This window comes from Leuciscus leuciscus, assembly GCF_965113295.1.
Source record: "Leuciscus leuciscus genome assembly, chromosome: 1".
Lineage (NCBI taxonomy): Eukaryota > Metazoa > Chordata > Actinopteri > Cypriniformes > Leuciscidae > Leuciscus > Leuciscus leuciscus.
The window spans coordinates 15,721,522-15,744,908 of NC_138725.1; the positions used below are offsets into that span (position 1 = coordinate 15,721,522).

The window sequence follows — 23,387 nt, forward strand, 5'->3', positions numbered from 1 at the left end:
ACACATGCTGGTGGCTGATCCGTTCGAGGACGACTGGAACGACCCCATCAAACACAAGAGGATGATAGAGCTGGAAAAGAAGGTTTGACGTTAACGTTTGATTGATTCATCATTGGATATGAAAAAAATATCAATATTAGCTGATTAGATAAGTTGTCGTTTCCAATGGCCTTATTCATATGTACTCTATTATATATGTATATTGGCAGTATATAAGTTACTGGCCACCAAAACTCATCTCAGTTAAAGCCACTGATAGCTGGAATGTGCTTTATTAATCATAATAGACTGTTTCTTTCAGATATCACTGATGAACAATCGCCTCACTGTTCCAGCTCCGCCTCCTGATTCCCCGACCATTACTGGAGCTCGACTGGCTTCAGGTGAGCGCACGCTTTCTCTGCTGGATCACATGACTTTAAGATCCTGTTGTGTCACTGAAATCTGTCTCTGCAGCGCCGGGTCTTTCCTCTCAGTGAGTGTGCGGTTGATCACTCAGGTTTCAGTTGTTGCACAGCGCCCCCTATTGATTCAGCAGATTTAATCATATGCATAACTTTCCATGTTCAACAACACAATCAAGCCATATTCCTTACAAACATCTACAAGTTATTGTTACAATACAATTGTGGTAAATGGATATTAGATATAGTGAATATAGCAGACACTAGTGAATTACTATGGTTTACAGTAGTAAAAATAACTATAGTACTTTGGCATAAGCTATAGTATCAATGGATAGAATCAAGAAATGCATCATATTGCAATAATCAGAAAACCATCTTGAATCCCTTATTACAGTGAATTATATATTTGAATTAGTAAATTGCATAAATGAACTGTTTGCACTGTAACAAATTTTTTTAATCAGTATTCATTTATTTTCCAGTAAAAATACTTTAATCTTACTAAATTGTGCTTATTTAATTGCATTAGACTATATATTTTTTAGAATGTTAATTGATAAATATAAAAAAAAAAAATCTTGTTTCAAACAAACTTTATAAAAATATTTTAGATTTTTACTTTGAACACACAAAAAAAACCTCAAAAAATATTTATAATGCATAGCCAATTCTATAATTAATTATACTTATGCTTTTTAAGTTCATTTATCTTTAAGTAAAACAGTGCTATTTTACTATTATTTATATACTATAATATTGTATTTTATAAATATTTTGATTTGTTTTATTTTAATGTGATTAATATATTAAAATTTTCGTTTAAATTTGAGGGTTTTTTTGTGTATATATTTTTTTTATTTAATTTATCTTTAATTCAGTTTGTTAGAACACTGGAGTAAAATACTGATTAAGAAAGAGGTTTAGTGTGATAGATTTCCCTCTTCTCTGAAACAGACCCTCAAGCGTGGGGCATCAAGGCTGGCACAGAGAGCATCCCCACTATTAAAGTGGACCTGGCCCGTTGTCTAAGTCTGACGTCCTCAGGATCCGCGGGGACCTGGAAATGAACAAAGAGGTCCCAAGCACGGACAAGACCTTGTACCGTTACTTCTGCGAAGCGCTCTTGGTCTTCAACCACATGCAGTGTCCACGAGCTATTAACTATTAAAGTGGACCTGGCCTCACCGCAGACCCCGGAGTCCGGCAACATGCGGGAAGAGTTCGGCAGCAAAGCAAGCCAGCCGAAGGAGAGCAAGGAGGAGGGCGGCCTGGTGATGAAAGCACCCTCTCTTGCGAAGGAGAGCAAGGACAAAATGGCGTACAAGGATGATGATAAAGAGCCGCAGTGACTCATGCGCTGTCTGAGCGATCCCGCCGCCGACGAGGAAGACGAGGACGAACCCTTCCTCCCCTGAGAGAGCAGAACGAGCTCTTCGACTGGAACATGGAGGACAGATTTATATTCTATAGGAAGAGAGAAGAAACGTCAGGAAAACCAAACTGTTGATGAACCAAAATAAAGAAAATGAAAGATTTATTTTTTTCCGCTTGTCATTGTTCTTTTTATTTTAAGCCCAAAGGCTTGTTCACACCAAGCACGATGTTTAAAACGATATTACGTAAACATAAAATATATAGTTTTAAAAATCATTCTAAATTTAAAAGGATAGCAGAGTCCACACGACAGAGATAACAATATCGGCATCGGTAGAATCACTTTCAGAACGATTTTAATGAACGATTAAAACATTGACCAGTTAGCCAATCAGAACCCACCAGTTAGCCAATCAGAACCCACCAGTTAGCCAATCAGAATCCACCAGACTTTAAAGAGCTCGAGTGTTTATAGTTGCAGACATAAACGACAGAACGTTATTGTGCATTGGTGTGGACGATAATATAGTCAGGCATGTGATCAGCTAAAGACAAAAGAGAAGGAACACAAAATAAAAATATATTTTATTAAATTAGTACATACTATTATGTATTGTAAAATGTACAGATAGAGTATTTAATAATATATTGCGTTAATTTAATAATATATTGCGTTAATTTAATATGTTATATAAAATATAGAATTGTTATTAACAAACACAACAACAATATTAATATTTTATTTTTATTTTACAGTAAAATTACAGTACTAACATTTATGGTTGCCTTAATATCTTTGCTTTCAAACATTAAATCAATTGAACTTTTATTTTGGTGGAAAACTCTGTTGACAACAACAGATTTATGAACTATTCGGGAAGAATGCAGATTATAAGCGTCTCAAACACACACAGAGCGCATGCAGAGTAGCATTTACACTGAATCGAAACTGAACATGAACTAAGTTTTACTCTGAAACATGCCAGACTATACAGTATATTTATATAATCACAACTGTAGTGGTTTGATGATCGCACTAAGCCATATAACATTCTCACAACTGTGCATTGTCAAAATTCATAAAGTCACCGGGCTACAGGCGAGTTAAAGCGTTGCAATGTCGATTTCTACTCTCGTTTGGCCCTGGCTAACATGCTAATAGTCTGCCGCTGTGAGCTCGCGCAGCGCAGTCACAAGCAATCCGTGCATACAATAAATGTATTCGAAAATGTAACATTTTACAATTTATTTAGAAATTAAGGCCATTTCCCCCCCAGAAATATCCCATTCCTGTATAGTTATAGTAATTGTTGGTGTGAATGGGCCTTAACTCTGTTCTTACTAGGCATGATGCGATTCAAATGTTTTAACCTCTTCAGCTCTGCAACATATTTTGGATTTTTTTGAGAATTAGGCATACCTGAATTTAAAAGAGCGTCCTACCCACATACATTGGAGTAAATGGATAAAAATGGTCTCATTTTACAGAAAACACTCTGAATTTTAACACAGTGGTGGAATATTGCATATATTATATTGTATATATTCACAATTTTATGATAAACACATATAAAAAGTCATTTTTTGATACAGTTTTTAATTAATATTTTATTTAAAAAAAAAATAATTTTTACCTTTTTTTTTCTATATCCCTTCAGAAAGTTTCTTTTGATTCCACTAGGTGGCAGTAAACAGGGGGAAATTTTTTTTTTTTTGATATCTCCTTCTAAAAAAAAAAGTTAGAGATTTATCGGAAAGGAGTCACCGGTGTCTCCAAGTCTACTTTTACAGTTTCCATTTTTGATTGCTAAAAGAATTGGGCATACCTGAATTTAATATTGCGTCCTACCCACATGCATTGGAGTAAATGGATAAAAATTGTCTCTTTTTACAGAAAACACTCTAAATTTTAACACAGTGGTGGAATATTGCATATATTTTGTTGTATTTATTCACAATTTTATGATAAACAAGGATAAAAAGTCAGATATTGATAAATTTTTTAATTAAGTTTTTATTTGAGAGTCTGTAATTTAGGACCTGTTTGGTGTATTTCCCTGCGGAAGGTTTCTTTTGAATCCTCTATGTGGCAGTAACCAGTGGAAAAAATATCTTCTTGATATCACCTTCTAAAGAAAAGTTATTTAGATTTAACTGAAGGGAGGAAAAATTAGTGAGGTATGAGAATGTAGCAATTCTTGTATTTTATTATACACAAAGATAATAAACTTCAACAAAATAAATGTTTTAGAGAAAAATGTGCAAAAAACAGTGCAAAAACACAATATACAAATCTAAGATATAAAATAACTATATACAGCATATAGTAACTATAAAAAGTCAACAAGTTACTATAGAAGAAAGAAGAAAAAACAAGCCCAAGTTGTAGTTTTTGTTTGTTTGTTTGTTTGGTTGCAACTGTTGATGAAATGACAAGACATTATTTAGAGTGTCCATCAGTGTACCATTTTCTAAAACAGTTTCTAGATGGCACCAAGCACAAGGGTACATTGCACTTTGTACAGTACATAGGAGTCTTTACTTGAGGCCTGAAAGTTTGCACAAAGCACAAACTCTCCTCCCACTTGCGGCATCGGACCCAAAGTACTCTGGAAAACATTGTTCACCTGCTGCTGTGGCAGATGTGGACGGCTCTGGGGCATGAGATGTAGAAGCGGGTGTAGTACCCTCACCGCCTGATGAGGGGAAATAGATGAATAAATTAACACAGACACGGAGCTGCTGCTGCTGCATATCATCAAAGTCTGTATTGTTTTATTGCAATGTAAAACAGTTCAATCACTCTTATGTCAATCAATGACAGCGCATAATTTCAAGAGTAGTAATCACAAAATATATAACTACATATACATACAGTATTTTCCCTTTACTGCTGTGTCTACAGATTAAGCATTATGTACTATGAGATATTCACTGATAACATTTATGACATTTTCCATGTGAATAGAATTATTCTTTCTGATACACTTTTTAGTACAGACACTCATTTTCACAGTTATTTGGCACTTACAACTTACTCATCGTATTATTTCACCACAACACATGTTATTTGTGGACTTTACTCTAATATGGCGTATTTTCTCTGAGACCGCATGGTCTCCATCACTAGCATGGAAATGTGTAACTAGCACGCGTGACGCAGCACACAGACGTGACTTGAAGCGAACTTTTACATGTCCGTAATAACAGTAAACTTAAACACTTTAAACAATGTAGTTAACATTTCTTAAACTCTTACATATTAAAAACATACTCTTATTGTTTTACTATCCATAGTTCATACCTGATGAGGGGAAATAGATAAATAAATTAACACAGACACGGAGCTGCTGCACATCATCAAAGTCTGTATTGTTTGAGCAGCGCGCGCGCGCCCGCGCCCCCTCCTCAAGCAGGCGAACACCTCCCAAAGGAAAAGCAATCAAATAATCGAACGATTGAGCAGGGAACATTAATCAACGAAATAAACACATTTAAGGAATAAATTCTCTTGTCATCCATATATCTTACATATAACATATTTACTACTATTTATCTACTTAATGATTTACAATTACGTATCTACTTTTGTAACCACCACACTGGCGGCTCTGGGGCATGAGATGTGGATGTGGGCGGCTCTGGGGCATCTGAGGTGCTGCCAGCTCAGACACAAGTCTCTCTCTAAACTCCTTCTGGCTGAGAGGACTTTTGTTCTGAGATGTGCAGAGGTGCTGGTAAAGAATGAAACGGTTTACCACTGCAATGTCTACAAAATGAAAAAAAAAATGCAACAAATGCGTGGAAAATTACAAATCTGCATGTAACATTATTTTAGCACACGTGGGCGCAAAAAAGTAAAAAAAAACTTAAGCTTATTTGAACTATGGCATGCATATGTGCACGTTTATTTTTGCACATGTATTTGCATGCAAAAATAATCTCAATTATGCATGCAACAGACATGCACACATACATTTACGCGACAAAAAAATAACTAACGTTACGCACACGCTTAGCAAAATAACCCATGCTAATTTGAATTAGCGTGCATGCATGGGATCTGATATTTCTTTTGGCACGCACATGTTATTTCTTTATGTCTGTTGCATGCATATTTTGTATTGTTGCATGCATTTGTTCATGAAATACACAAACACTGTAGCTGTGTCCCAATGTGAAGTCTGCATCCTCCGAAGGCCGTATTTGAAGGCCGATTGCGTCACAGCTGCGCGTCGAAACGTCACAGCGGAGCGACGAAGGATGTCCCAATTCAAAGGCTGCACACTTCGGAGGTCGCATTTGAAGGCCGATTGCGTCACCGCGGCGCGATGAAGGCTGTCCCAATTCAATTGACCTTTCGCCGAGCCACGCCCCCCTTAGTTACTGTTGCTACGTCCGACAAACAAATGGTCCAAACCAGCGCGACAGATTGCAGATTGCCATGATGGGAACTATACCCGTGCGTGTCAGTGACCTTTTTTGGAACAATACCTCCGCGATATCCTCCAGATCGAGGCAAAAGGGGTTACAGTACGCAGTGGAGGGATATATTCAACAAATAAAAATACACAAGGAAGGAGACACGACTACTATTGAGGCTAATGCTTACCGGTCTCAAGCGAAATCAGAGAAACCCCATGACCTGTACCTCAAATGCAACCAGCACAGCCTTGTGGACCAGTCATGCTCTTGCACTGCCGGGTAAGTTCTCTTTCATATGTTATGGTCTATTATTGTCTATTGCGAGTAGCTATTTTGTGAAAATACAAGGGTAACGTTATGTTGTTAAACCTACATGTGCGTCAAAGCCATTCAAAGCTAACTAACATTTCTCTGTTGTTTTGAGAATAGCCGTTTTGTGAATCAGAATCAGAATGTTTTATATCCATTGTTGAACATAATTCCCAAATAGGAAATTGCTTTGGCTTAGTTAAAGGTGCATGACAGATAATATAATAAAACGAAATAGATCAAACAAAATATAATATCCATTTTATTTTATTATATCTGTTATGCACCTTTAACTAAGCCAAAGCTATTTCCTAGTTGTGAATTATGTTCAACAATGGATATAAAACATTCTGATTCTGAAAACAGCTAACACTAATAACATAACTAATAACATTAATAACTAATGCTACTTCTGTAATTCGTCTTAATTTAGTTCACCAGGGTTTTGCTCCCATATTGTGGGCCTTATGCACACACTGGACCTGTGCCGTGCCAGAAGTGAGGACATCTCTTCCACAAGCCAGCCCCAGCAATGGCACAAAGCCAGGGGTAAAAAAAATCACTGGACAACCTGTGAGTAGTGTGGTGGCAGCTAAGGCCAAAGTCAACCGCAAACGGAAACCCATCATGTCCAGTTACGTTCATAATAAGTACGTCCCCGTCCCACCATCACACTGTTCTGAATATATTTCTGTGTACTGTCACATGACAATACTCACCAGCATGTATTGTTATAGGAAAGAGTTAGGGACAGGAGTACATGGTCTACTTAGGGAGATGACTGATGCACCCATAAGCTACATAGCTGATGAAGCTGCACCAGAGATCGAAATTGAAGGCAGGAAATATGCATTGGGGTGCGGTCTAAGCCACCAGGTAAGATGAACAATCAAAGATGTAAACAAACCAGTCAGAATCAATAGTAGCATTACTTACTGTTGTAGAAAAGATTTTCCCTCACAGGTTTATTGGGGTTTCAGTAAAATCATGAAGTTACAATTTTAAATGGTTTTACAATGTAAAAATAATAATAATCATTGGCCTGACATACTATACACAGACACAAAAACACATTAAACAAGGATTTAACCACATAGTATCCAGAAATCTGTTTATAGGACTTAACTATTGCAGGCTTACAAAATGCAGTAAAAATAACAGTTAAAACATTTGTAATATATGATGTAGCAATACTTTGTTTTCATGCTTTGTTACTACTGTCCCTGACTGACTCTTACTTTAGTATGTGTGGCTGGAAGTTTGAAAGCATGCTCACCACATACCAGATGTGATTTATAATCCCTAACCGTGTATTAGGAATTTTGCCTGACACTATCTTGAACTTTTTTATTTTAGCGATGGCCCTCTCTACATGCACCCTGTGCTTTGCAATGCGCTTTGTCACCAGCACATCCCCAGCTGGCATTTGCCTCTTAGACCTTTAAAACGGTGGCAGGTTTAACTTCAGTCCAAGTGCCTGCATCTCTTCCTCGATTAAAAAGCCCTTATCAGCCATAATGCCATCCCCTCTTTGCAAATAGCCACTGTCTATAAGTTTCTCTAGTAGCGGGAGGATGCCACACTGCCTGACTAGCTCCTTGTCTGACATTGCTCCTGTAAACAGGGCAGATGAAAAAATCACAGCACCACGGGGGTCACAGGCAACTAGTGATTTTAGTGTGTTTGTACTTTTGTAGTTTGAATAGCTCTGGCTTTGCAACACCAGTGATGTTGGCCTTTCAATTTTTAGCTCTGTGCAGTCTAATATTGCAAATGTGGTCGGGTAGTCTACATTGTAAGTTTCTGGCATGTTTTGTGTTATGACGTCTCTGTGAGGCCAAATTGGTAATTCACCTAATACATCAAACATATAATGAATCCAAGAATTGAAAATATTACTTGCTGCTTGCATGTTTATATTAAATCTGAAGGCAAGGCTTTTTAAGTCTTCGTTGTTGCGGAGTTTCATTAAAACAAACAGCAACTGAGTACGGAGGGGCATCTCTGTTATTTGCCAATCATTGTGCTTGTAGTTTAGGGGTACATTTGTTTGAGTGGTGTGTGGATCATTTGGAATGTCAAATATTGTGCACAGTTGATTGAATCGTTCATATGTAAACCCTGTACTGTATTCCAACATCTTGTGGATTTCACTGCTTTTAAGAAGTTCAGGTGTTAGAGTTTTCTTTTTAAATGTGCCAATTTGTGCTTTAAGGCTTTTTAATTCAGTTTCTTGTAAAGACAATTGCAATTTAATGTTGTTGTTTTCTGCTTCCAATTCCTTCTCCTTTTCAGTGCTCTGACATGACTGCTCCTCCTCAGGCTCCATTTCCCGCTGGCATCCAGGAAGTGGGGGGTGCTCAGGACTCTCTGTAAAGAAAAATATGTTTGCACATTAATGATTATAATTTATTGTTCTCACCTTTTACAGCTGCCACTGGTTAGTCAAATTGGAGAGCCTTGTGTTGACCCTGGAGCAGCTACATTTAGACAACCAGATGACCTGCCCAACTTTCCCCTGCCATCCCAACCTGCCGGCTTCTGCACAGTGCTAAATGAAAGTGCCATGCATCGTTACACAGAACTGAGCATTTCTTTGCCTGATTCTATAGCTCTGGAACAGGAGACCAGAGAACAGAGCACAAACAACTTATGGTTTAACGCAAGGTCTGGCCGAATCACATCAACTTCTTTTAAAAGAATCTGCTCTAGGAGAGCTGACCATGAAAAACTAGCTAAAAGTTTAAAGAGCGCAGGATCAGTTCAAACTAAGGCCATGAAAAGAGGCATAGAACAAGAGCCTATAGCAGCGATACATTACACCAAGCTCACAGGTCATCTAGTGTATCCATGTCGTTTTGTTGTAAATCCCAATGCCCCACACCTTGGTACGTCACCTGACCGTAAGGTGATAGAGAGAGGGAGTGAAAGCTCAAACTACGGCCTTTTAGAAATTAAGTGCCCTTCCAAGAATAGCTTCACAGAGTGTCCCTACCTTTGCAAGCAGGTTGATGGCAGCTATAAATTAAACAAGTGTCATGCCCATCATTATCAAATAATGGGGCAGCTTGGTCTCTCAGGTATGTCCTGGTGTGATTTCTTTGTTAAATGTGAAGAAGACTACCACCTAGAGAGAATGCATTCTGATGCTGCAAAATGGGAACAAATGAAGTGCAAGCTTGATGCATTCTTCTTTAACTTCTATATTATGTGCCAGTGATTCTTATTTTGTTCGATTGTTTGGTTCGCAGTGTTGAGCAAGTTACTTTAACATTGTAATATTCTTTTGGCAAAAGTTGAAACTGAAAATGGTGAGCAAAACGCCACAGTGCAAAAGTGCAGTCACAGATTAATTTTTCTCAGTCCACATTCTTTTGAGTTTGATTTTGATTCTGCACACGGCTTTTTCTTCACCAATATCCAGCTTGATTTGGTACTGCATCTTATTTGGGGAGAGATGCACTTGTATTCCTGTATATATGTATATATATATATATATATATATATATATATATATATATATATATATATATATATATATATATATTCCTGTTTATATTGATCAATAAATTGTAATTTATTATTATTTATTGTATTCCTGTATATTTATCTTATTTGGGGAGAGATGCACTTGTATTCCTGTATATATCTAACGTTATAACTAGTTACTTTTGTAACTAACAATGTTGGATTGACCTATGAACTGAGAATTTGCCAATAAAAGAACAGATCAAATGTCTGAAACCCATTGCTGCCTATTTTATCATTGAAAACAATACAGTAAATACATTTACGCCAGTAGTAATGTGAAAAATGCGTTCCACTCACCACTTTCATAAGCATGTTGTTGACACTCTCCTGTATCAGTAGTGGAGGTGGAACCGGAGGAGGCATTCTGCACACAGACTCTGCGTATGTACACACGTTTTGTACATGAGCATCATCACCCTTTAACTTATTTACAGTAACTTATAAATGTAACATGTTGATAAGCACTATTACCATTAGTGCTTATCATATTTATAAATTGGCCTACCGTTTTTTGGGCGACTTTCGACAGCCTCCAAGCTTCTCCTTAGCTGGGTTAGGCCCTTGCACAGCATTTACGGGATTGGGGAACTCAGGGGTAGGTTTTCCGTTCATAAAATGCTACATGAGAGATAAAAACAAAATTATTTAAAGTTGCTTGTTGGGGCGCTATGTTCGACTTTGTTGTAAACTGATAAAAAAAATTAAGTTGGGGAGCTCAAAGACCCAACACAACAGCAGCTAATGTAGCTAGCGTTAGTTAACATGTTACTGTTGGCTAAAGCTAAAGGGCTCGTTAAACTTAGCTTAGAGAGTAGGTTAACATTCTGGCAATGATATCCATGGTAATCATAACTTTTGTCCAATTTGTGTTCTTGCCTCTAGTTAGTAGATCTAATGTTAGACAACACGGTAAGTTAACTAACGTTAGTTAAGTAACTTAAGTTAAGCTGTTAGTCTTACATTTGAGCAGACGTATTTATGCTTTGTAATGTTCGACACATTTAACTGGGAGTGGGGCCGTCCACACTGTTTGATCCATTGTAGACACCGCTCACGTTGCGTTTTCGGCTTTGGAAATGGAAAAAACAAAACTCCTCCAGACAATCTCTCGGGGTATCTACTATCCGATTTACAAACGCCGTGTGCGCACCGCTTCACCATCTTGCTTGGAGTCAATTGTTTGTCGGACCTGCTCACATAGTAACGGTTGCTATGATGTGTGATTGGACAATGGCCGTTTTGGGGGAGGAGCCGGCGAAAGGTCAATTCTGCATCCTCCGAAGTCCGTATTCGAAGGCCGGTTGCGTCATCGCGGCGCGACGAAGGCTAAAGCGACGCCAAATGCACCCTTCGTTTCCCCGTGAAAGGAAGGATACATAAATGGACACTTAGCGGACTATCCTACCCCATAAGTCATCGCGCGTCGGTGACGACAGCATTTTTCTAAAAAAAAAAATGACGGCCGAGAGTTCGCTGGTGGACGGCAAATTCACATTTAAATGTAAGTATTATGTTTTCATTTACTCAAATAGCTAGTGAAACCACAGTTAAAAGCCACAAGTTTTTCTTTCTTATGAACTTCATCTTAACTCCATCACCATTGCGTGGCTTCATTTGTCAGGTGGTCTGAGGCAAAACTTGTGCTAATATTAGTTTAATAATTGTTTCAGGAGCAAGGAGCAGACAGCTCAATATATTAAACTGCAATTAAAAAAATAAATAAACGAAATAAATTAAATTAAATTTTATTGTAATATATGCACTAGTCTGTCTAATTGTGTAAATAAGAAATATCACTCACCCTATAAAGCCCACAACAATAAGAAAAGCAGTAGATAAGGCAATGGGGTTTCACTTTTATGTGTTTTTGTAGTGCTGTCATGCAAGCTATGTCTACAAAGGTTTTAACCAAATTTGAGTATTCATGAATATGATTTTAAAAATACAAAGTAAGAAAGTTGAGATCACATCTTTGCTGAAATGTATTGTGCTGTTGTTATTAACAAGCCATGGTTAATTTGCTCTGCCTTAGGATTGCACGTGTCCTGGGACAGGAGAGGGTGTGAGTGGGAAACCCACTGCTGAAACTTGGCCCTGGTTTGTCCTCATAGATGATCTGTTGGGACAGAGGCATTGCACCCTCATTGCCTCAATCCCTGAGGACACACCAGGGCCGAGTTCAGCAGTGTGTGACCAAGAAGAGGAAGAGCCAGAGGCAGCAGCATCAGCATCAGCACCAGGACCAGGACCAGCAGCATCAGCACCAGCACCATGATGAAGGCAAGACAGAGAGGACGAGTTTTTGGACTTGATTAGAGAAGACATGGGACTGCAGAGGCGAGGAGAGCACAAGAGAGAATGGACAGGCTGTTTTCTTCTCTTGAAAGAATCATTGAGAAATATGTATGTATATATATACAGTATATATATATATATATATATATATATATATATATATATATATATATATATATATATATATTCTTGTTTAACTTTTTTTCACTTATATTTTTTAAAAGGAAAAAAAAATTATGCAACTTTAAATGTGTAAATAAAAGAGAATTCATTGCTCGGGACATTGTTTATTTTTGTAATGACAGTCATAATTTCTACATGAAACAAATTCTTCTATAACTTTTTCCCCCCAACTATTTACAACATATTTTAAACATATCAAAATCAACATAAAGAAAAAATGATGTAGACTTTTATTCCGCTGAGTGGGAAACCCTGGTTTGCTGCTGGACCGGGATGGGCTCCACAATAGAGACCCTGGTAAGGCGTCTGCTGGTGGGACATCATCTGGGATGCTCTCCAGAGTGTTTGACTGCATATTTACACTATACACGTCTACCAACAGGTTTGCAGGGCTGACTCATGGAATAAATATTGAGATACTTTATTACACTGAAGTACTTTAAATAACCACTAATACCGCTTTGGGGAAAAACTACTAGTCATATATTTCAAACCTTAGTTAAGCAAACTTATCTTCCATACTCTAATGTAGGCCTACTTAAGGCATCAAGAGTAAAAGTAAAGGAATTCTGGAGGAAAAAAAACATTGTCAGGGTTTTTATGATGGTTCTGCTTTTATATTACTGCATATGTTGCATTTTACTTCTGAATATTTTCAAGGTTGATACATTTAAACTATATACTTTTGTGTAGTTTATTGTAAAACAATGCATCATATTGTAAAATAATTTTGTAGTGTTGCTGTCCTGTGTGGGAAAATCACTTCGAGTATTAACGATGTAGTTCCTTACATACCACCACTGGTATGTAACAAAATGTAGGCCTATTGTCACAATATTAACAAATTGTTGCTAACTACAGCACCGTCCCATTTCAAAGAGCGCATCTGAAGCGCTCGGACCGGTCTAGCGAAGGAGGATTGTTCTTGTCGCCTAGCAACAGTGACTGACAGCTGCCGATGACGAGTGGGAGTAGCATTCGCACTGGACTTTTTATATTCAACTGAGTTTTATATTCAAATAGGGTTGAAAACCTGTGTAAATATATTTACCATGGTCCATTTATGTGCATAATAAAAAGAATACACTAGCCTACAAAATCGCATCAAGGTAAGATATAAATGAACATTTGAATCTTCGGCTAAGCCGAAAGTAGGCCTACATGACCTGGTCCTCCAGTAAAAAATAAAACATAAAAATGACAATAGCCAATTCTGGCTCCATAGCTGTTTACTTAATTATATCAAATGAATTGTCAGGATGGCAGCATACTCTCGCACCGTTGCTTGGCGCCTGGAGCGGTAATCGGGAACACCTGGCTGCACAATTAGGAAATCCTACGAAGGCTACATGGTGTGTCGTTCGGAGGACGCATAGGCTGCATCGTTTGAAGTCCGCAGCCTTCGAAGGATGCAGTCTTCACATTGGGACACAGCTAATGTTTATAAGTTTACTCACTCAAATGCAGGGTCTTCGCCCTCATGGTATCAAGGGGCAACATTCTGATCTGAAAAATGAAGCCTACCCGGAAGTGCGAAAAACTGCAATACATCGAAAATCCGCTAGGGGAAGGTCCCAAAAGGGAGCAAATGTCCATAGCCCCCATGTTAAAATGTCCGTTTTCACAGCATAAAATCATGTTTTTACAGGTTGGTCCCATGGACTTTTATTGGATTTTTCGATAGGTTCCGAGTGCCTGACAACGGCGAGGGTAGTGAATTTTTTTCTAACTCGTTAGTTTAGATAGTATTTAGATATAAAATGTATGACAATAAGGGCGTGGTTAACTTTGATTGACAGCTTGATTGACAGCTGAAAGGCAGCGCCACGGAGAATGACAACATAAGAAGCGCCATTTTTTAATACAGTTGACATATAATACTACTGTTTCTGTATCATGAAATGTAGTTTTAAGAGTTTTTCAGGCGAGAATGTAGTTGTTTAAAGCTCAAATCTGTGGTTTATAAAGATTTATGAAAATTGTATCCAGTTGTGAGATCCAGCGATGACCGGGCGCTCGGCGCGATGTACCCCGCCTGGAGCAGCCTTTCATCGGCTAGACGTTTTGAGGTTTGCCGCGGACTCTGGCGTCTCTGTAGTGGTTAAACATGAGATATAATTCGTCTTGTCTATATCTAACGGGCGATTTTTGGTCTCGTGAATCTATAATTTGTTCCCTGGGCAATCGTTTTGGCTGAGGGGAAGTTTCATAACTTTATAACCTATATTTAACTTGTACCGTTGTATGGTTAGACTAGATCGAGCGCTGACTTTTTATGTTTGACTGAATTGTTTGCTTTATTTGTATAGCTTCTTGTAACTTTACCTTTTACTTATACTTTTATAATAGCTAATATTGATAAAACTGAAATTTAACAAAAAGAGACTGGGTTGAGTTTTGTCATTTTAAATTTTAATACAACGAAGATTATCTGTAATGTTGTTTACTGCAACATCTGTTGTTTAGTACAAATGCACATATTGCCTGGACCATATTAAAATGTTTAATATTTTTATATTATATTTAAAACGAAAAGAGGCAGGTTTGTGTTTTATATTTCGTTTTGTTATAAATAGGCAAACGTTATGTGCAGTGAATATAATCAATACGCGTTGCCTGAACCACATTTGTGTGGCTATAATGTTTAAGATTTCTTTAAATGAAAACGAAAAGAGTTAGTATGGTGTTTTATAACATATTTCGTTGCCTAAAATATACACAGAGATAACCGGAGTAGCAGAGCGAGCTGAGTGACACGCTCTGCGTCAGAAGGTGGGCGGGGTTAGGGTTTCCCAAGATTTTCCAAGATGGCGCCGCCCATACCCCCCATAAACGGCTTCAAACCCGTTCTTCAGAAAGTCTATGGGTGACGTCACAGACGCTTTGTCCATATTTTTTACAGTCTATGCATGGTATGCTACTTGCCACGCTGCAAGTTTCAGTCTCTCAGTCGATCAAGCTCCTCCAAAACCGAATCCACACCAACAAAAAACTCTCTTGAAGCCATTGTCCAAAGACAAATCGCTCCAACCAGTTGTAAAAAGCACGCAAAAACTCGAAAAAATACTGTCCAAACTATCCAACTCATCCAACATCAACTCCTACTCATCTGCGATGATCGCACGCAGCCGCTGGAAAATCATGAAAATGTCCCCGCCTCCTCAACTTTGCAACGTGAGAGCTCATGCTCTGAATGGTCTAGAAGCTTGATTGACGTGTCTATAGAAAGCTGAGAATCTTAGCTTTTCTGACGTATGACGCAATACGTGATGACGTCATCAGAAATCGATGCTAACATAGACAATCAAAACTATGGATAATAAGAGTATATCGTCGCTGTCGGGCGGAATCCTCGTATCTCCAAAACCATTATTTTTCAGGAAATTAAAAAAACTGATTTTTTTTTTAGTTATTAAACATTGTATCGTTAAAGTTGGTATTATACCTTATATTGCTATCATATACTGTTGTATACCAACATTAACACAACATTTCCCTAAAATCATGTTTAATCGGAGATACGAGATTTATGACTTGGGAGCAGGGAGATACGAGGTTACGCTGTCATTGATTATAATGGAACGGACACAGACGTCGCTGCTGCCAGCAGTGTTCATCACAGTCTGCGGTCGTGTTCAGCCTTTTGATAAGAGATAAGGCTTTAAGAGCTATTCAAATCTAATGATTGTGGTTACATACATCTTCCTAAACTCCATTTTAAACGTTTAAGAGATATGATTGATGCAATACCAAAATATTAGGCTGTCTAAAATAGGCGGAAATTAATATCTGCACGCAAACAAAATCGGCGGTCGCGTTGAGCCTTTTGACAAGAGAAAAGGCTTCAATAGTTAACCAAAGCTAACGACTGTGGTTACATACATCTTCCTAAACTCCATTTTAAAGGTTTAAGAGCTATAAGTGAAGAAGAACAAAAAATGATGAGCTGACTAACGTTGTCTAATAGGTGGAAATTTGCCTAATCTGCACGCAAACTTACCTTCGTTGCTCACAGGCTTCCTTCTGCACCGAAGCATTACAGCTATCGATTTTTAACAAAACAAGCCAACTCAAATGTATCTAACCTAACTATTTTCACTCGTTATTGTCTAAAAAACAGACAGAGTTATGCAAAAATAGGCTTAACTTACTGGCGCCAGTAGACAGACCCTTTTTCTCCCATAAATAAAACCTGCTACTTGGGGTATTTTACATGCACAGGGCCAACTTCGAGTCAGTAAAATAATAAATAAAACAATAATTTAAAGCTGGTATCCAAAACATTTAATTCAATTCAAGTATTATATTACATACATTTTAAAACTTCAATGCACAAGTATAATAAGCCTAATAATAAGCCTAGTAATACGTAGACATTTAAAATGCATCAATAACTGATATCATAGTTTAACACAGATAAAATCAGAGTTAAGGCTTGCTTTACGTGTTGCTCGACGAGAGTTTCTTAATCGTTGCGAGTTTCAATCCTGAGGAGACAAAATGCCGCGAGGCTCCCGCCGCGGAGTGAAGAAGAGGTGGAGTTACGAGGATTCTCAGACAGTTGAAGTGTCCAATGGAGTTATGAGATTTGCTCTCAAGCTATTTTCAACACTTTAGATTGGTTAATAATTTGTAAAAATAACAGAACCACGTGGGGACTGACCAATAGCATCGATTTGTGAAAAAATATGAAATTGACCAAATTTGGACATACGAGGTTTCCGCCCGACAGCGACGATATGTCTGCATCGCATGTTTTGATCTGGACATCGGTGACATATTACAGTGTCGTTTGGCCATGCATGCTCATAGACATGTGAAAATAGTCTCATTTTGAAGAAAACAACCTAATGAACGAGCTGATATTGCGTTTGAGGCTAGTAGCTCCACATGATTTTAGTGATCCGAACAGGAATGTGACTCATGTGTTTGCTCGTTCAAAGGAATCAAAATAATCGTCGTGATTCTTTTGTGAATAATGTTACTGTAATGTGTTGGATCGGTGAAATAAACTCCACAGTGATATTCTTAAGAGTGAGAGCTTTTATTTGATATATGACTTGTCTATTTTTGGCGAGATTGTGTGATATAAATCATATAAAATTTCATATTTATATGATTTTCTCAAGGGGGGGTCGTTGCGGGGGGGTCGAATTCAGACCTTATTATCTTCTTATATGTAACATACATGCAAAAGAGATGGGGTGTTCAGGAAAGCTGAGGTTCTAAGCTTTCAAACAATACCATATATGTATACCACTGGTGGGTCCAAGGCCTTTCCAAGGCGTGGCCAGAGCTGAAGAGGTTTTTAATCGCAACTAGCGATGAGTGACAGAACAGTGAAATCTCATTGGTCCTTATTATTGCTGGTCACATCACGCCTGGTTTGAACTCGTGTCAGCAAGTACATGTGGCTTTGACTGTGGAATTATAATATTCTGCTCGAGGGAACAGATCTATGCATTACCAAACACTCGCACTGTTCAGTCTCACTCTATATTCAGGTAAAATGCTTCCGTTGTCGTTTTCAGAGCATTGATGCGTTTTGTGTTCGTTCACATAAATTGGCTTTATTTGTCTTTATCACTTGTTGTTTTACCTCTCGAGGAATTAGACTCATTTATCAGGAGCAATAATATGAAACTTTCTTATATTTATCAGTCAGATGGTGCATATTTACTCTGGCTAATTATTTTGTCGACGCGTTAACCACACGTGAAGGCCAATGAAGTCACGCTTTATTTGCATAACAGACCTGAGAACCAACTAGAGACTCGTGGAGATCGCACAGAGATTCGCATTTGTAAAGACTTGATTTTACACCAAAAAGTTGCATGACCAAATTGATTGGTTGTGATCATGTATCCTGTTTTGTTTTCGTTGCTTATACTTTATTAATAACAAAGATCATTTTAATTTAATAATCTTATTTCCTTTAAAAGCACTCAAAGCGCTTTTGTGACCGGTCACGACCACTCTGAGAAAGATCTGGACCATCGTATTCACAATCCTTGTTTTAAAGGAAGAGTTCGTGCAAAAGTCACACGATTATGTCATTATTTACTCACCGTCATTTCATAAACCAAGTAAACCTGACCCTTGTTATGAGATAAAAAGTCATAATTACGACATAAAAAGTCAAAATTGTCAAAAAGTCAAAACTGACATTCTTGTACAGAAGAAATCAGTGAAAAACAGAGGAGCCATTTTAACCCCCTGAGGTCTACGGTATCGCCGGCGATACCAGTTCGCTTTTTTTTTATCAATGTAAAAGAAACTCATAAATACTCTGTTGACTTTGATTTTCCATAGGAGTTTCATACATCATTCGATTCTGTTAAATGTGTATTATTTTTGTGTATACTCACAATAAAAACAAAGTGTTGTGCTTTTTGCCAAATAAAGAAAAATAAACACGAAGCGAGTTCTGCCTTCTCTCTGCCAGTGAAGTCCATTCTGAAACGCGTCCGAAAATTAACAATAACTGAGCGAATACTCAGTCAAACAGGCATACAGACACACAGGCATGAAGCTTGAATTCTCTTCTTTTAAATGAAGTAATTTATATAAAAAACAAATATTCTCATCTTGTGAAATCTGTATTAAAAGAGAGCGATTCCAGTCGAGCTCATCTCATCTCATTACGTTATAATCGGCCACGCCCACGGAGAGCGCGCGCTATTCAAACGCAAATGACTGAGACGATCCCATACAAACTGTGAACGCCCCCATATCAGCTCGAGAAAACACATCAAGTTTATTCAGATAAGTGTAGTTGTCTACACTGTCTCGCAGCGCTGTGAGGAATAATAATAATGGAAAACTTACCTCAGAAGTGCTGGTATTTCGAGGAGCAACGGATGGAATAATGTAGTAAGTTTTTTTTTTCATTCTCAAGTAAATCGCGTTTCTGTGTGAATGAATGAACGCAGAGATGCGCTGTTTACCACAACTCGCAAAAAGACGGTTTAAATTTGAATTGCGTTTCTGTGTGTGAATAAATGATCTGCTTTTAGCAAACTATTTTGCTATACTGAGTAAAATCGATTGAAATATGTTGAAATAAAATGTATTTGTATAAGCAACGTATTAAACTGCAAATTAACATTTATATTCCTTATAATAAAAACGAAAGACCTATTTTACAGACAAATGAAAGACAACATTTCGTTGATTAGTTTTGGATAGATTACACATTTTTACTGTAAAATATGCCACCTCAAATAAGCTTTTGTTTGCCAATTTTTGCTAATATGTTAAATATAGTATGTTTTGTCAAATGTAGGCTATATTCGAAGTTTGAAATATGTATGATAAAATGTATACTTTAGTTTTTACAAAGAAAGATTACACTTCAATTGTTGTTGTAATTGTAACCTTTTTAATAAAAAAATATATATTTACAAGGTAGATGTAAACAAATTTTAAAAGGTAAATATAAGCATTTTCTTTAAATAATTTTTATTGTGTTTTATTATTGACAAATTTGGGGAGAGGATACATATTCCAAAACTGAAAATACAGTATGAGAATTAACTGCACAATTAATAGACATGTTTTCCTTGGATATTATACAATTTGCAAGCAAAATTTGTAAAAAAAAATTAATAAAAAAATTGACATGCTTCCAACTGTGAACCAATTTGATAGAATATATATATATATATATATATATATATATATATATATATATATATATATATATATATATATATATATATACTGTATATATATTGCTCTTGCGTTCTTTCTTGTGGCTATAGGTGACACACCTGAATGAATGGCTCATTAAGTATGCGGGCCCCATTGTCTCCTGAGGTGTGAACCACTACATATGCATGATGCTGTTGAATGGTTGACGCCCCTTGCGCATATTGCCTTTACAAACAAAAAGTGTTTTACAAGATTTAAATCAATGTATTGTGTTATGTGAATGATAAGGGCAGGATGATTTTCACATCATTTTGAAGAAAAAACTCTAGGCAAAGACATCAATTAGTCAAAAGTCTTATTGACACGTATTTAGTATGTGTTTTGTGGCCTTATTTCAGAAACTTTAGTTTTTAGTTTTTTCAATAACCATGCATAAACATTATTCTCTCAAAAATACAAACATGTACATGCATGTTGCTCACATATTATGGTAGCCCTGTTTGTGTTAAATAGAGTGTAATTATACCTTTGCCATTAATATGTTTATAAGCAACTGAAAAAAGCACAAATGTCAGGGCATGTCAGAACATCTCAAGGACCCCAAAAAACCCTCAGACCTCAGAGGGTTAACATAATAGTTTCACAGCATAAATATTGTTTAAAACTTGCCCTATTGAAGTCAATAGGGTGCAAATTTTAAAAAGAGGATAACACGGTGTAGGCAACACCGATTTTTGTCGTTGTTCTCTGTATTGACAGCACTCCAAATTTACAAAAAAATGAGCTCAATGTTAAAATTGACCGGAGTTCTCCTTTAACACTTTACAGTCTGCAGAAAATGTGTCTGACACCTCGGTTTGCCCTTGGATTGTGAAATCCACCTTTCAAACAATAATTTGTAAATACATCAACAAACAGACCAGTCTTATATCAATCTATGTAACTTCTACATGTAAAGTGCCTGCCAAATAGTATACTAAACATTAGTTTCATGACCCTTGTGAACCACTGATGAAAATTGACAACATGAAATTCTAATATGACAAACAGTCCCTCTCACCTTTCTTTCGGAGAACATCCCTGCAAAAAAGGTTGTATGGTGACAAATCCCGAGTGTAAAACTTTGGCTTTGAGGGCCGGGTCTCAGAACCTTTTTGGGATCTCTTGTAATTTCCAATCCAGTTCTGAAAGACAGTAAACAAAATGAATGACATGGGATTATAACCCGTTTAAAGAGCTGTGTATTAGTGCAGCAAGTAACCCTTACTTGTATGACACAGATGTCAAGACCGGTTGCTGCTACCAAGGGCGAGCCAACACCTGTCATTCCCTCCTTATAGAAGGATGTAAGAGTGTTTCTCTGATCGTCCCTTATCTCTGTTCGCTCTTGTTAAGAAACAACAAAAAAGGTAGTCAGTAATAAACCAGTTATTTAAAAAAACATAATGCTGAGGGAAAGAGTGGATTTTGCACACCATACCAGTTTTCTTTTACACACTAGACTTAGGCTTCTAGATTAGTAAATACAAGTACCTCTCTGAGCCATCTTCAACCTGGAATATAAATGGATATAAACTTGCCTTTACACATATTTCACAATCAGCCCACTAAATCCATGCAGCTTGGTTAAAACCTTATTTACAATAATGCATTATGGACAAATTATAAACAAACTTACCACTGCAATCTTGGAACAGTTTTTCCTAATCTGGGAATCAAAAGTTGTAAAATGAGATGGACAAAGTCAAGTACAGAGAAACATAAGCAGGAAAGCAGACAGATAGAAAGACCTGTGTATAGGTTTTATGTTTCAAGTTCAAGGTTAATTCAAGTAATGCATTTTTGTTAGCCTGTTGTTGCTAGCTTACATAAATCAAAATAGAGCTTCCACAAACCTGATATCACTATCACTATATACAGTAGGTATATACGAGCATGATATAGCCTGAATGAAGAGTTTGTATGAAGCAGATACAAAATATATGTACAGTGTAGTCATTACACAGAACGCCTTTAAGGCTAAAAGGTGTAATTTACAGGAAACTCACGGTGTAATAAATCGTTTTTTCCCCTCATCTGCTAACTTTTTTTAACTCATTAGTTAGCCATGGTGGAAGCTAAATTGTTAGTAAAACTAACAGTTTTGTTTCGATTAAAAAAAAACAATGTTTTTGTAGTAAACTGTAATGCTATGTTCATCGTTGTCCTGGGGCTCCTGGTGGGCAGTTTGATGCCCATCGGAGGGGCCGCCAGCTCTCCAGACACGAGCACCGATGGAAATCACACCAAGAAAAACTTCCCGGTTCTGTCATTTGATTATGACCACGTCCGGGTGCCCTTTCGAAATTTTGTTATGGGTGCTGCTGGCTTCCTTGATGAAATTGGGTGAGTATGTTTAGATTTCTATATTCAGTGTCATAATATTTGTGCGTGTGTATGACCTATGACCTGTGTGGTGACCTAGAGCCTATAATATGTGGTGACCTCATCAGCCCAGAGAGACCCCTTAAAGGGTTAGTTCACCCAAAAATTTAAAATGCTGTCATTAATTACTCACACACTTGTTGTTCCAAACCTGTAAGACTTTCATTCATCTTCTGAACACAAATGAAGATCTTTTTGATGAAAACACAACTACCACTTTCAAGCCCCAGAAAGGTAGTAAAGACATAATTAATTAATGTGACTCCAGTGGCTTAACCTCAGTTTTATGAAGCGATGCGAGTGCTTTGGGCAAAAAACATAGTTTACCTATTAAAATATTAATCTCCAATAAGCGTTCACGAGATTTTCACGTGTTGACGTGAGAAGAGACGTTATTTGAACATACGTCTGAGATTAATATTTTGTAAATAAAGTGGTACATTATGTGTTTTTTTGTGTGTTTTTTTAAATCCATTTAATCAATTTCATAGAATTCATATTGGAATTTTTGTATTCCAATAATAGCTAGCTATTTATTTATTTTATCCATGATGATATAGCGTTTCCACGACTTCCTAAAAGGGGTAAAAATATAGAGGAATAACAGCTGTAATAGGGTCAAAGACGAGACGTCCGTATATTTTGGTCAAATATAATTTACAAACGTTATTGTAAAAAAGATGGACGGCGCCAAGCCGCCATCGATTGACATCTTGTGACTTGAGTCTGCCCAGTGAGCAGGAATTAAAGCCGTGAAATCAATCCTCGCCCTCACGGCGCTGACGG

At 37.2% G+C, this 23,387-nt stretch overlaps 1 protein-coding gene and 2 long non-coding RNA genes across 3 annotated transcripts; 1 reads left to right on the forward strand and 2 right to left on the reverse strand.

Moving 5' to 3' along the window:
* Positions 1-434: 434 nt before the first annotated feature.
* Positions 435-15,798, reverse strand: LOC309502290 (uncharacterized protein). Its single transcript, XM_082174612.1, has 8 exons — positions 15,433-15,798; positions 13,982-14,003; positions 5,368-5,550; positions 5,086-5,205; positions 4,409-4,477; positions 1,583-1,871; positions 1,364-1,420; positions 435-523 (listed from the first exon to the last, which is right to left on the reverse strand). Exons 1-7 carry the CDS (start codon positions 15,433-15,435, stop codon positions 1,366-1,368), a joined length of 741 nt encoding a protein of 246 aa, XP_082030738.1. The 5' UTR covers positions 15,436-15,798; the 3' UTR covers positions 435-523; positions 1,364-1,365.
* On the forward strand, positions 6,426-7,978 carry LOC309503647. The gene is made up of 4 exons (XR_014207791.1): positions 6,426-6,485; positions 6,949-7,165; positions 7,253-7,391; positions 7,872-7,978. It is a non-coding gene; the product is annotated as an uncharacterized lncRNA (long non-coding RNA).
* LOC309503374 lies at positions 8,782-10,684 on the reverse strand. Its single transcript, XR_014207625.1, has 3 exons — positions 10,552-10,684; positions 10,344-10,423; positions 8,782-8,885 (listed from the first exon to the last, which is right to left on the reverse strand). It is a non-coding gene; the product is annotated as an uncharacterized lncRNA (long non-coding RNA).
* Positions 15,799-23,387: the final 7,589 nt, after the last annotated feature.